This window comes from Penicillium subrubescens (genome assembly GCF_028828155.1).
Source record: "Penicillium subrubescens strain IBT 31985 chromosome Unknown utg000004l_segment0_segment0, whole genome shotgun sequence".
NCBI classification, from domain to species: domain Eukaryota; kingdom Fungi; phylum Ascomycota; class Eurotiomycetes; order Eurotiales; family Aspergillaceae; genus Penicillium; species Penicillium subrubescens.
In genome coordinates, this window is record NW_026643154.1 from 837,229 (window position 1) to 850,590 (window position 13,362).

The 13,362-nt window shown below is 50.3% G+C and overlaps 5 protein-coding genes across 5 annotated transcripts; 2 read left to right on the forward strand and 3 right to left on the reverse strand.

Annotated features, from left to right (window-relative positions):
* Nucleotides 1-156: 156 nt before the first annotated feature.
* On the reverse strand, nucleotides 157-3,560 carry N7473_005399 (FAR11/STRIP family protein; the record flags this gene model as incomplete). Its single annotated transcript, XM_057151339.1, has 5 exons — nucleotides 157-985; nucleotides 1,044-1,173; nucleotides 1,233-1,378; nucleotides 1,430-1,542; nucleotides 1,602-3,560. 5 exons carry the CDS (start codon nucleotides 3,558-3,560, stop codon nucleotides 157-159), a joined length of 3,177 nt encoding a protein of 1,058 aa, XP_057009144.1.
* A 1,002-nt stretch (nucleotides 3,561-4,562) lies between these two features.
* N7473_005400 (phosphatase PAP2 family protein) lies at nucleotides 4,563-5,399 on the reverse strand (the record flags this gene model as incomplete). The annotated part of the gene is made up of 3 exons (XM_057151340.1): nucleotides 4,563-5,017; nucleotides 5,102-5,291; nucleotides 5,352-5,399. The coding sequence occupies 3 exons, from the start codon at nucleotides 5,397-5,399 to the stop codon at nucleotides 4,563-4,565; spliced, it is 693 nt and encodes a 230-aa protein (XP_057009145.1).
* An 845-nt stretch (nucleotides 5,400-6,244) lies between these two features.
* Nucleotides 6,245-8,158, forward strand: N7473_005401 (RBR-type E3 ubiquitin transferase; the record flags this gene model as incomplete). The annotated part of the gene is made up of 1 exon (XM_057151341.1): nucleotides 6,245-8,158. The coding sequence occupies one exon, from the start codon at nucleotides 6,245-6,247 to the stop codon at nucleotides 8,156-8,158; it is 1,914 nt and encodes a 637-aa protein (XP_057009146.1).
* A 1,931-nt stretch (nucleotides 8,159-10,089) lies between these two features.
* N7473_005402 (MFS multidrug transporter) lies at nucleotides 10,090-11,932 on the forward strand (the record flags this gene model as incomplete). The annotated part of the gene is made up of 4 exons (XM_057151342.1): nucleotides 10,090-10,117; nucleotides 10,336-10,785; nucleotides 10,923-11,557; nucleotides 11,627-11,932. 4 exons carry the CDS (start codon nucleotides 10,090-10,092, stop codon nucleotides 11,930-11,932), a joined length of 1,419 nt encoding a protein of 472 aa, XP_057009147.1.
* A 166-nt stretch (nucleotides 11,933-12,098) lies between these two features.
* On the reverse strand, nucleotides 12,099-13,242 carry N7473_005403 (uncharacterized protein; the record flags this gene model as incomplete). The annotated part of the gene is made up of 3 exons (XM_057151343.1): nucleotides 12,099-12,984; nucleotides 13,039-13,066; nucleotides 13,107-13,242. The coding sequence occupies 3 exons, from the start codon at nucleotides 13,240-13,242 to the stop codon at nucleotides 12,099-12,101; spliced, it is 1,050 nt and encodes a 349-aa protein (XP_057009148.1).
* Nucleotides 13,243-13,362: the final 120 nt, after the last annotated feature.

Below are 13,362 nucleotides of genomic sequence, written 5' to 3' on the forward strand. Positions count from 1 at the left end.
TCTTTGGCCAAGACACTCCGCTAACCTACCAGAGAACTAAACTCATACCTAGAGCTATTCCTACATAAATGGCATGGAAATTGAAACAAAAGGAGCTATTCCAATAGCTAGGGTATATGCAATTCGTCTATGTCGCTGTGCAGGAGGCCATGATGCTCACTGTGGCCAGCTCCCTTCCGCCGGCATTTGGCCGCCCTCCCACTCATTCCCGTTGGGCATCTGGTTGCCAGGATCCGAGTCCTCGCCGGCCAATTCATCACCAAAGCCCCATCCCATAGACTCTAATTCACGAACAAAGAAATCACGCTCCTCTTCCATCATGCTGGAACCCTCCGACCCAGCCATGACGTCCTTGTACTGACGTAGATGCCACCAGTGCGTCAATCCACGAAGCGCCTGCTCCAGAGGTAAAGCTTCTTCAACTTCGGCATCAACGTCCGAGCCAGCGAGCCAGTCATCCCGTAGCTCTGGTCGGCAGTACAGGTAAATGGCGGTGATAACACGCATATTGCCCTGGCGCCATTTGCGGCCGCAGTAGGGTACTTGAGACTTGAAGAGCTTGAGAGTGTAGAATCGGAGATGAGGGTCCGGGATCTTGAGACCCTTCCGAAGGATCGTGCTCGACTTGTACTGCACGAGTAGAAGGCAGCGATGTGCCTTATCTCGAGTAATCTTCTGCATGATGTGAAGGTAGTTGATTGCAGAGAAGAAGTTGCGGAAGGAGAAGACTGTGATGGGTTCCTTGGGCAGAGGAGCCGTAGGATAGCCGAGTTCGTCGACTTCAGGGCGTGCTGGACCGTCAAGTATCCCCGCAATAGACTCTTCTTCGGAGACGGCACGAGCACCGCGGCTGCCGGTATTCAAATTGGGTCGATGACGGGAGATAGGCGGCGGAACAGCCTCATCCTCACTCTCGGTGTCACCATCACCCGGTTGCTGAGTTCCCATCGCGTAATTGGAGCGTTCGCTGCAGAAATGGAAGAAACTGTAGAGATTTAGTATTAGGATCATGCCGTATGAAAGAGCCGAGCATATCCACTTACGCGAGGTCCTCGCGGTCATTTTTCTGCGCCACGGCTTGATCCACGTCCTGATGGGCGAACATCTTCAGGATTAATGGCAAGTAGTTCGAGTCGAGCAGTAGCTGTGTCATATACTCAAATTTGAGAACATCTGCATAGATAAGTAAGGCGCGTACGTGAGCGAAGTAACAGACGAGACATGAAACTCACGAGATCGCTTGAACCACTTCAACAGGAGAAGTAAAGTGCCGGATACGGCTTTACCGGTGATTTCTCGTAACCGAATATTATCCAGTTCGTCAATGGAGGAATCGGGAGAAAACTCTGTAGATGACCCATTGATCCCATGGCCATTACTAGTCTGCAATTAGAACAATCGTTGGTTTAGCTGGGTCAGTTATCCATACCTCATGTTTTGAGAACTCTGTGAATTCGCCTGATTCACAACAGCACTCACGTTCGTCAGAATAATCTTCAGAAACACAATTGTTATGGACTGAAGATGAGCCAAGGTTTGAGACTGGATGAAAGGCTTGTCAGCTCTGAACATTGGATCGAAACCGTGTGTGTAGTACTCACATAGAACGCCTCCACGGCTTCCAGTCGTCGCTGTACATCCGGGTCATCCGTTTCTTTTTTATGAGGGTTGGACTCGCTCTCAGACAGGTCCAAGTTCTCCAATTCGCCAGTGGTATCATCCAGCGACGGGAAGTCAGGGACTCGCCGCTGAGACTGCTCGAAGTTCCAACCCCGGTCGTACATCATGAAATTCTCGCGCTCTTCCCACAGCTGCTGCATCGCCCGAGTCATCTTGACATGGGTGGAGAAGAGCTTTCCGGCTTCAATGACGGATGCAGGCACATCACTACCCTCCCATCGCTTGCCTACCAAAACGTCCTGTCGCTCTGTCGTCCCCTTTCCGCCGATACGATTGCTGGTATCATCTAACGGGGGGTACAGAAGTGGGAAGTTCTGGTTGGTCTGGTAGTTTTGTTTCTTGCCGGCCTTCCCTCCGGGGCCAATTGGAGAGGGTGGAGGAGATGGCGCCGGAGTCGCGATATGAACGGCCTGTTGAAGAATAGAGCCATTTCCACCGGCAATCGATGGGCCAACTCCACAGAAAAGTCCACTTGTAGAGTTGATTCGGCTAGGATGCTGCGGTAGAGGGGGTAAAATGGAATTGTTTTCGAGTTCGAGAGGGACAATCGAAGGGGGTGGATTGTAGGAAGGGTATTTTGACGTGATCTCCTGGCGGAAAATGTGATAGTCGAGAGGGTTTGCGGTCAGGAAAGGTGTTCTACGATTGGCGGCATCCTCTTCGGAGATCAAAGGAGGCTCAAGAACCTCTTTTGTCCTCTTCAATTTATCACTGCCGCCGAAGACGAGAAGGATAGATTTCCACAGCAAAAGAATAATCCTCGTGAGAGGAATATTGGCAGATTCGTCCCACCTCAGGCGTGCAATTATTTCCACAATGGTCACCAATAAACAAGGATTCGATTCGGCAAGAGCGTCACGAATCAATGTATTCTGAGAGTCTTGAGCTTCTTGGCGTCGGCCAACTTCAATTGAAAAATACAACAAGGTAAGGACCAGGTTGGCTTCGCGCTCTGGAGCAGCAATATCCCCTGGGTTAAGTCGTTCAAACTCGCTTCCATCTGGATCTGGGCCAAGCGAGGCACGGTTTTTGTCAAAGAGCTGGGATAACCTCAAAATCAAGACCGAGATACCAGAACATTGCTGAAGAAGTGTGACATTCTTCTCGATCCAGGCAATCTGTAGTGATTTTGACTCAGGTGTTTCGGCTGCCGATCGGGCGTCCATGTCTGCTGGATAGTCGGGGGCAACTCGACCCCCAGTGAGACCCCATACACCGGTGACCGCATAGCAAATATTCTCCAGTGCCTCCAAGCGCACAGAAACGTCCATATGTTGCAGATTATCCAAGGAGCGCATCATGAATGATTGGCGAAGGTCCTCGGATACATCGACCCATGACTGCACACCTGTGCCCGAAGCATTCTGCTGACAGAAAGCATACCATTGCCTTTCGAAGGTGGCTTTCATACCCATCAACATCACGCGATCGAATTCATTGTACTGGAACCACTCTTCCAGCTCATCTGGGAACGGTTGCGCATCGGCATATTCGAAAGCATAGGCCGGCTGTTCAACCTTGGGCATCTCCTGCACCAGTCTTCGCAGCTGAGCCAAGCTCAGGGAGGAGTCCGTTGGTCGGTCCGCATTCTGCTGAACGGGTGCCGGGGGAGGGGGTTGTAATGGCGGTGGAGGGGCCGATCCGTCTCGTCGTAATTCGGGCCGTTTTGTGGTCGTCTCTGGCTGTGATGAAGCCGCTATCGCCTCTGTTATTGCGGACGGAGCCTGCTCTTGCCGCAGACCCTCTGCGACCTCCTCCATCAATTGGTCGTCTGAGACAGGGGAGATGTCCGTGCCAGTCTGATCCACCTCATCAGCCTTGACGATGTGGTGTTCAGTTTCAGGCAAGTTGGAGTCGGACACACCGGTGGAAATATCCATTCTGATATTTTCTCGAAAACAGTTGGCCCTACAAAAGAGACGCCGTGCAGTTGATCGTGTAGAGGATGGAGATGATGGAGCGGCGCAATGTGACTGGTCGGGAAAGCAGGGACATCAGGGTGAATAAGAGCTGAAATGAAAGTTGAAGCGCCCTGGAATTGAAGTGGCCTCGGCAGGTAAAATCATCTCGCAACTTGAGCCATAATTGTACAAGTCTGGGCAAATCAGTCGCGACAGCTGACCGCGGAGTTGCGGTGATCAACGCTGGTTGATAGCAGTCACGTGGTCTGCGCGTATCGGTGATCGGCTCTACTCCGCCCATGGCTCGTCGCCAACAGAGCAAGGGCCAGGCTGAAATTCTATAAAGCGTCGACGAATTCTACATGGCCTTAATAAGATTGAAAAGATATTTAGAGAGGCCTTTTTTTCTTCATACGGGTGTTATATACATGAATATTCGGAATTAGAGACAAAAATCTTGAACTTGGTAGAATAGCATCTTGAATTCAAGCTGCTTTGTGATGGAGATGTATCATTAGCAGCTTAGTATAGATTAAAATATGTTGTTGTGATTCAACAATCAGCCACGGTAGCCCAGTGGTTAATTGGAAAACATCTTTCCGAATTGGTGTAGTGGCTAACATCGTCGTCTCTCACACGACAGCCAGGGGTTCGATTCCCCTATTCGGAGATATTTCTTTTTTGCCCCTTTTCGTCACAATCCAGAAAGGGTTTAAAACATTCTTTTTTTGGTTGTTTTTGATTGTTCAATCACGTACAAGAGATTGTTATTGCGATGTTGGGGCCGGTAGGATAACCACAACCGTCGTGTAAACTATCGCTTTTGGAGGTATGGATGCCCACTGAAATATATTTTGTTCATGGCGGAGAGTTCCAGAGACTATCTACCCCGAAAGTATGAGAAATACACGTATAAAATGACAGAAAACGACCCGAAATAAGGATATAAAACGCTACAAAATTTTGTTCAAAGGCATCTCATCACTCCGACTTGCCCGCTTTACTGTGGCGCTGTTTCAACCTTTGTGCTTTCCATCGTTGCCAGCCGGCCTCGGCCAAGTCTTCACTTACCACCAGGTCGCGAACGCGCAATAGACGAGACAGGGTCAAATCGGTTGCCCACTCAATCCACCCCGTGCTTCGGAGCAGGCCAGTCACCAAAAACCAGCCCAAGGCGCATACGAGGCCAGTTGCAGAGCCCGCTAGAACCTGTCGGGGGGTATGGTAGCTCAGGTAGACCCGACTGGCCGAGACCGCGACAGCGCTGGCACAAAGCCCGACCGTCAAGGCCGTTCGGAGCAAGAAATCTGAGTAAGGATAGGAGCCCGCGTAGGTTGGAGAGTGTCGAAATACGAGAAAGAGGGTCAAGTAGACGGCGAAATAGGTCATGAATTGGGCGTGGGAGGATGGCATGCCGTAGCCCTTGCCGAACATTTCTGTAGACACGCATTGACCTGTATTAGTGCCTGTCACGTACAGTAATGATAGAAGAGGCCAGAATTAAGACCAGTCAGACTCACCCTTCGGGCGCTCTTCCTTAATGAGACGCTTCAGCACAAAGTTCAATGCTTCACAGCCTAGCTGCCCAGCGAACATCAGGACCACCTCCACCTCTCTAGTGGCCCAGACCAAGGTGGTATAGGACACGACAAGGGCCTGGGGTAGTAGAGCCAGCCATGCCGACGCAAATGACAGCGGATCCTCGGGGTTCTATTGGGACGGTTAGCCTGTTGCAGCCCAAAGCCAACAACGCACAGGGGAACAACACACGTAGTGGACGTGAGTCAAGGACAGCGAGGCCAGTGGGGTGTCGCCCATTTTGAAATAGGAAAAAATCCTCGTGCCCCTTGGGGAAGTGAAGCGGGAGAGATGAGGGACAAAGAGCCGAGAAACCAAGAGGTCCAAGTAGATTCGGCAGTACCTCCTACTAACTACTGTAGTGTCTAGTTGAGCTGGTCACTTGGCTCGGCCCGATAAAAGGAGCGATAAGAGCCGATAAGCAACGATAAGACCCGATAAGATAGGAAGACGACACGGCGGGGCGGAATGACAAGAGGGGAAAAGGGAAAAGGGAAAACTCCCGATGACACAAAAATAATCCAATTCCCTTCAGGCACCAAAAGGGGAGTTCGTTTTTCTTCCCTCGCCTCCCTCGCCTCCCCATCTCTCTCTTTCTTCTACTATCAACTTCTGCTCTTTGTCCTTTCACCTCCATCTCACTTGTTTGTTCCAAATCATGACGCAGTCCCTGTCATTCTATACTCCCGCTTTCTTGTTACATCATTTAATAGACCCCTCCCCAGCACAGTGGACTCGCCTGGACCGAGCACGAATAGTCCGCACAAGAATACCCTGATTGTGGGTGATTCTGGAAAATCCCAGTGGGAAATTCCTTTAGTGCTGATAGAAAAGAACTCGGTGCACTCAAGACCATTTCCCTATTTATCCCTGATCGCCACCGGCAAGATTTAAAAACCCATTTGCCATCTCCACTACCCTGAACGCAACCCTTCTGCGACGGCAGCCATGGCCGCTGTCTGCTAAACCACACGGATATCGCGAGTCGTATGGGCAGTACGACTACGATTGTACAATAAACGTCCTCTCAAAAAGATCCTTTGTTTCCTGATTTTGCGGTCGCCACCTTCAGGACCGCTCACAGTATGGCCGACATCCAGGTCGAGGACGATCGGTCTATCGAACTGTCCTCCATCGCCGCCATCTATCCAGAGATCAAAATCGACCCGGACAACCCCTTCAAGGCGACTCTTGAGCTCCCTGTCACCCTCCCGTCGCCTACACGAGTCTGCTTCCAACAGCCGGTCGATATCGGACCCCCGCCAGCGCTAACACCGCCAACCTCCGTCGATGGCTTCAAAGCCGATCTGGGCCAAAACGTCGCCCGTGACGTTCATTTTCTCTCGCACCTTCCCCCGCTGAACCTGAGCATCGAGCTGCCCGATGGCTATCCCAACGAGAAACCTCCAATCGTTCGGCTTACAACACATCCGTTATGGCTCCCGCCAACAGTCCTCGCGAGACTGACCGATGATTGCACTCGATTGTGGGAAGAATGTGGGCGGGACATGGTGGTCTACACCTACATTGACCACCTTCAACAATCGGCTGAGCTGGCCTTTGGCATTCAAGATACCACGGACGGTGAATTGTGTCTATCACGGGACCTAAAGATCGCTTTATTGGATTTTAACAGCAAGGCCGAGCGCGAGAAATTTGAGCAAGGAACGTTCGAATGCGGGGTATGTCTGGAACCGAAGAAAGGCGCCATTTGCCACCGGCTACTACGCTGCTCCCACGTGTTTTGCGTCCCTTGCCTGCAAGATTTCTACAATACCTGCATTGCGGAGGGTGACGTGGATAGTGTGAGATGCTTGGCCCCGGACTGTGAAAAGAGCCTGAGCCCGACAATTGCGCCAGGTGACGGTCAGACTCCTCGTCGCAAGAAGCGTGATCGGACTCTCGGTCCTAGCGAGCTTTTGGAAATTCCCTTATCCACAGAGACAGTACAACGATACGTCTTTCTCAAGCGCAAGAAGAAGATCGAATCCGACAAGACCACGGTATACTGCCCACGTCAATGGTGCCAGGGAGCTGCCCGATCAAAACGGTACCCCAAGCCTACCGATCCCATGGCTGACGCCGACGACGCCGAAGCCTCGGACGACGAGGAAGAGGTCGCTTTCGACCCATTAGGAGAAAGAGGGGACCTTCCTCCCGTTGCTGAACGAGTTGCTATCTGCGAAGAGTGCAACTATGCCTTCTGCAGCGTCTGCCGGAAAGGCTGGCATGGTGAACTTGTCATGTGCTTGCCCCAGCGCAAGGTCGACGAGTTGTCGGCCGAAGAAAAAGCAACTCAAGAGTACATGCGCTTGTACACCTCCCAATGCCCGACATGCACCGTCCCCTGCCAAAAACGCATGGGCTGCAACCACATGCGCTGCTTCCAGTGCGATACGCACTTCTGCTATCTTTGCTCCGCCTGGTTGTCTCCCGATAACCCGTACAGCCACTTCAATCAAACCAGCAGCACGTGCTACAACCGTCTGTGGGACTTGGAGGGTGGCGACGGACTGGATCCAGAAGGCGCCGAAGCTCTGCACCAAATCCCCGAAGCTCTACTCGTCTTTGACGACGAGGATCACGACAGAGCTCCGCAAGACGTCGGCCTTGGCGTCGACACCGAGACGGAATGGAGCTCTTCGGACGAAGACGATGATCGACCGGAATGGGACTTTGGTTTCAGCGACGACGACCAAGATCGTCACCTTCGTCCACCTCCGCCAGCACCCGTGCCCCCTCGCGCAGCCCGAGGCCCCGGCGTGAACCATCCCGGTCCAGACGCCGCAGCACGCGCAGCCATGGAGCGCGAGGAACAAGCCCGCGCAATGGCCGAAATCCGGAATCGCAACCGCAACCGACCTGCACGGCGGGCGGAGCAGGCACTCAATGGTCCACCTCAGGAGCCACGGGGTATGATCGGGCTCCAGCGGTTCTTGGAGCTTGTGCAGAATGATCGGGAAGATGAATGGGATAGTGATGAGCTGGAGGATTTTTAAAATGAAGATCTCGGATTCGAATTGGATTATGAGGGATGCATTATCATTGTCGATAGGATGGATGATGGAAAGATTTATGATACTCACGCATAACATCAAAACGGGCATATGGTGTTTTTGTTATGAGCGATGATTTTGATGATTTTGGATTTTGCAGCATTTTTTGTCAGATTTGATTCATTTTACATTTACATAGCTTGTTAGCATAGGTTTCTGTTTACGATTGGTTTTTGACATGATATCATATTGAATACTTTTCCAAGTAACATTAGGGGTTCTTGATATCTAGGGTCTCTTATTGCTAATAGTCTTCAGAAATTCAAGCAGGCCTAAGCCTCGCTGGCCGTCGTCATAGCCAGTGCTGCTTTCCTATAGCGCCTTCAGTAACCTCAAATTAAGGCTAACATCTTTCACTTACATCCGTATCTACGATCCATCCGAGTTTAGCTCTTACTACGCCAACAACTATCACTTTCGTCTCACACTCAAATCGGTTTCACATACACCAGCTTCACACAAACTTTCTCTCGACCTATTTTTTCCCTTCTTCAAAAACTCTTCCTCCCTTCACTACCCTCAAGCTCCCACTGCTTATTCCCTCTTGACCTTCCATACTTCATCCACAACCTTTACTTCACCTACACAGGTTTCCCATACCACAACAGTCATGCCACAAATCGACTCCACAAAGCCCAAAAGGGCCACCAAGATCACGATTGACAACACCAAGCCAAGCCCGCCAAAGAAGGCTTCTCCCAGACCTCCGCCCTGGTCCGTCGGAATAACTGCTAGACAAAATGGCTTCTCGCTTCCTCACCTTGGAAAACAGAAAACACGCCAAGACTCTCAAAGAGGGAGTCACCACCAACAGCCCAGCCCAGAATTCAGCCTCTTCGAATTCCTCTCGACTCCCTCTTTGCTGAAGTTTTCCTACCTGGCCTCGATGATGCTTTTGGTAGCTAGCCGGCGGAAAAGGTTGAATTCGGGAGCTACTGGATATACGCGCGGGAGAAACCCGGCTGGGGTTGTTGTTTCTAGGCCGTGGTGTCGTGAGGATTTGTCCTTTTTTGCAGGAGAGCGGAGCAGTGCAGGTAAATAGTTGCGGAATATGCATGGACAATGGGAAGTTGTCTAACGAAGCCTTCCATCGAGGTGTGTTTATTTCCTAGGCTTAGCTAGTTTGGGACTATTCAATCTCTAAGACTCTATTTTACACTCCTGGCTAGACTCAGCGTTGTTCATCTTGTCGGGCAGGCTTTAATAGCAGTATAGGGGCAACGAACCCATCGAATCCATGGAAGAGAAACGATCTATTCAGGTCCACATCGCAAATAAGATAATAAAATTCAGCAGACAGCATGCGACTGCTGCTTAGAGGCTAAGCTCAGGGTCGAGAATTTCCAGTTGAGACTGATTCTCGAGATGCTCTGGATGAACTAGCTGGTAACGATGTAACTGGATGTCGCTTTCTGCCGGCCTGTCTATTACTGGACGGTTTGTTTTGTCGGAACAAATTGGGATGATTGCTCTGAGCTGGTTCGTTGTTGGTGAATGATTCGAATATTTGATCTGCCCAGTATGCATATAGTAATTTGCGATTACTGGATGAGGCTAGGCGGATATGAGGTACGACAACCTAGTTAGGCAAGGATGATTAGGAGCCTGTCACTTTAGCCTACCATGCGGTGCATAAACTTAAGCACTAAAGTAGTAGATATGCACTTAAGCGGCACGCCAGTCGTAAAGGGGTTTCAAGCTTGAAGCTTGGTCTGACCTAAATTTTCGATACGAGAGGCTCGAGAGCGCCTCCTTCCGATGAGAGCTTCAAGGTCCTGGCGGAAATAGGAAATATGAATTATCTCCGGTCAGAGAGACGCTTATCTTCATTGGGTGATTAATGTACAATTTCTGTGTCTTTTTGACTGTCTTCAATGGAGCAGTTCCTGATCTTCATATCCGGTATTTCCGTAGGTCATGCATGATGTAGGAAATAAGATATCTCGGAGTTTTGCGTGTCACCGCTTTATTTCATGGATACAGCTTCGCAGGGTTAAATAGCAATGTTTGTATATCAAGCTTGATATAACGCTTTGCCTCCAATTGAACTGAGCTATTCAGACCTCTATCGGTCACTCTTTTCTATTACCTTTCACTCCCTCGGACGAGCCTGAAACAAGGCCTGTCCACACCTCGATGGATCTTGCTAACCCTCACCGAGTGGAAATTCTCCAAAGAGGGCTCCCTCGCGGATGAAGAGAAAAAGGTAGTCCCTCAAGTCAAAGAGACATCCAATGTGCTTCTCGTCTCAAACATTGTCGACTGGGACCGCCCCGACGACCCTGGAAATCCAATCAACTTCCGCAGCTTTATCAACTTCATCAATGTGAGAATCATTAGCACGCTGACATTCATCACCACGCTGGCATCTTCGATGTTTGCTCCCAGTATCCCCGAGCTTATGGAAGAATTTCATAGCTCGAGTACACTGTTGGCCGGGTTCGTGGTGTCAGTTTATGTGTTAGGATTCGCCGTTGGACCGCTCATCTTGACCCCAGCCTCGGAGCTCTTGGGACGAGCCATTGTCTATCACATCTGCAACATCGGATTCACTGTGTTCGCTGTTGCGTGTGCCTTGAGCACCAACCTAGGGATGCTCACGGCATTTCGCTTTTTCTAGGGCTGCTTTGGCTCAGCGCCAATCACAAACGGCGAGTTCCCTTGTTTTCTCCTGCCTTAGTTACATATCACATTGCTTACACGCCAGGTACAACAGGAGGAGACACAATTGCGGATCTCATCATTCAGGAAAAGCGTGGAGGTGTCATCGCCATCCATGCCCTTGGTCCTGTGCTGGGCCCCGTCATCGGCCCTGTAGCAGGAGGCTATCGTACCGCGGCCAAGGGCTGGCGCTGGGTCTTCTGGGTGCTCACCATGATAGGTGGTTTCTGTACAATCACCTCGCTTTTGTTCCTACGTGAAACATATCCGACAGTCCTTCTCAAGCGCAAAATGCAACGCCTCATTAAGGAAACTGGTAGAACGGACCTCCGCTCAAAACGAGACAACGGACTCTCTACTCAGCAGCTGTTTATCCAAGCCATTCTCCGCCCATCCAAGATCCTCTTCTTGTCACCCATCGTCCGCAAGCTCAATTTAGGTGGGGATTGTGTACAGATACCAGTATCTGATGTTTTCAACCTTTACCTACGCCTTGAGGACCAATACGGGTTTCCAACTAAATCCTCTGGCCTGACCTTTCTCGGAATCGGCGTGGGCTCACTACTTGGGCTCTTTGTCATTGGCGCAGTCTCCGATCGGATTCTCAAGGCCAATTCTAAGCCCACCCCGGAGTCTCCATCGGGTACCATGAAGCCGGAGTACCGTCTGCCCCAACTTGTTGTGGGTACGTTCTTCATCCCAGCGGGTATGTTGCTCTATGGTTGGTCTGCATACTACAAAATACACTAGATCGTGCCGATTATCGGTACCGCACTAGTTGGAATAGGTAACATTGCCGTTTTTATGTGTATTACTACTTATCTGATCAATGCGTTCACGATATATGCGGCTAGCGCCATAGCTGCAAGCACGGCGGTGCGCTGTATTATGGGCGCATTGCTACCCTTGGCGGGACAGAGCATGTACCAGTCAATGGGGCTGGGGCGGGGAAATAGTTTGTTGGGGTTGATTGCAGTATTGTGCATTCCGGTTCCATGGGCGCTGATGCGGTATGGAGAGATGATGCGGACATCATTTGATGTGAATAGACTATAAATGGGTATTGAGCTGATGACTATTTAGGGAAAAGGCTAGAATAATTTGTCTGACAGATTTGAGCAACAATGGATATGGAAACACATGCAGGATATTCTTCCAGTATATCTGGAGATGATCTAGGAATACAAAGTGCAAGCATCCTCGGACACGCTAGTGAGCCTACTTATCTCCTCTGCAGCCAGATATGAATAAACGACATAGAAACCTCTTCACTCCTGAAATGCTCAAAATAGAACTCCTTCGTCCTCCTAATCCACTCCGACACAAGTTTACCCCCTCTCCCTTCCGAGTAATTGTCTGGATCTCCATCTCCCAGAGCCTTGAGGAGGTAACCTGCAATCACAGCAGTCACCCAATGAATAATAGTATGCGTATAATTACAAGCTGTCTCATCATCAACTAAGCCGTCGTCACTCTTGACCTTCTGTAGCTCCAAATAAGCAGGATGCACGACTCGACTTTCGAAACACTCTTGCATATCCCAGACCTCGTCGACTTCGTTCAGCGTGGATTGCACGTCTTCCATGCTCCGATTATAGAGAGGTTCGTTGAGCGAAGAGAGAACTCTTTTCGACACCTTACCCTCGGCGAGCATGAGCTTTAATGCGCCGAAGATCGAGGTAGTAGGCCCGACGAGGTCCGATGGCCCAGAAATTGATTTACTCGGGAAGGAGAGAACCGGAGAGCCTCCGGGCTTTGTTTCTATTCCTCTGTGGTGGAGAAACTGGAAAAGATCTTTGTGTGCTTGTTCTTGAAGGAGTTTGTCTGCGTTGGGGCTTCGCTGGAGATTATCGTCCATCATTGGTCGAGTTGTGCGCAGGTGTTGGACGGATGCGAGTGAAAAGCCGAGGTCGACAGAGTTTGCTGGGAGAATTTGGTCGTAGAAGTTGCCTGGGATCATGCCGACAAAGGGTGCTTTGGTGAATCTTCCAGCCCATTCACTGATTGTTGAGGATAGGGTGATGAAATCGTTGTTTGGTTTGTCATTCAAGAAGATTTGTAGGTTCTCTGATGGAACCGATTTCGTGATTTCATCAAAAGGTTTTATCCTGGAAGAGACTTAGGAATGGAGAATTTGGTTGTATAGTTGGAGTCTCACTCACGAGTTGGCACCTTGTGCTGCCTCATATTCTGCAACTGTCAATACTTGACCAGCGCTCTGGGTTCCGACTGTTTTTGTGGCTTTTTTCGATGAGTGGTAATGCTTGTAGCATGACTTCATGCTGCAGATCGGAATGATCGCTATAGACACCACTGCCTTGCATGGTCACATCGTTGGTCGCTGGAGGAGCCGCGCTGTCGCCCATTTTGATTACGAAGCTCAAGTATGGAATATCTGGCAAATGAAGAGTAATACGCAAACTACACCGGTGCGGGGCTACTTATATGAGCGAAAAGGCCTAGAGCCAGAAATTGCGTGCTGAGAA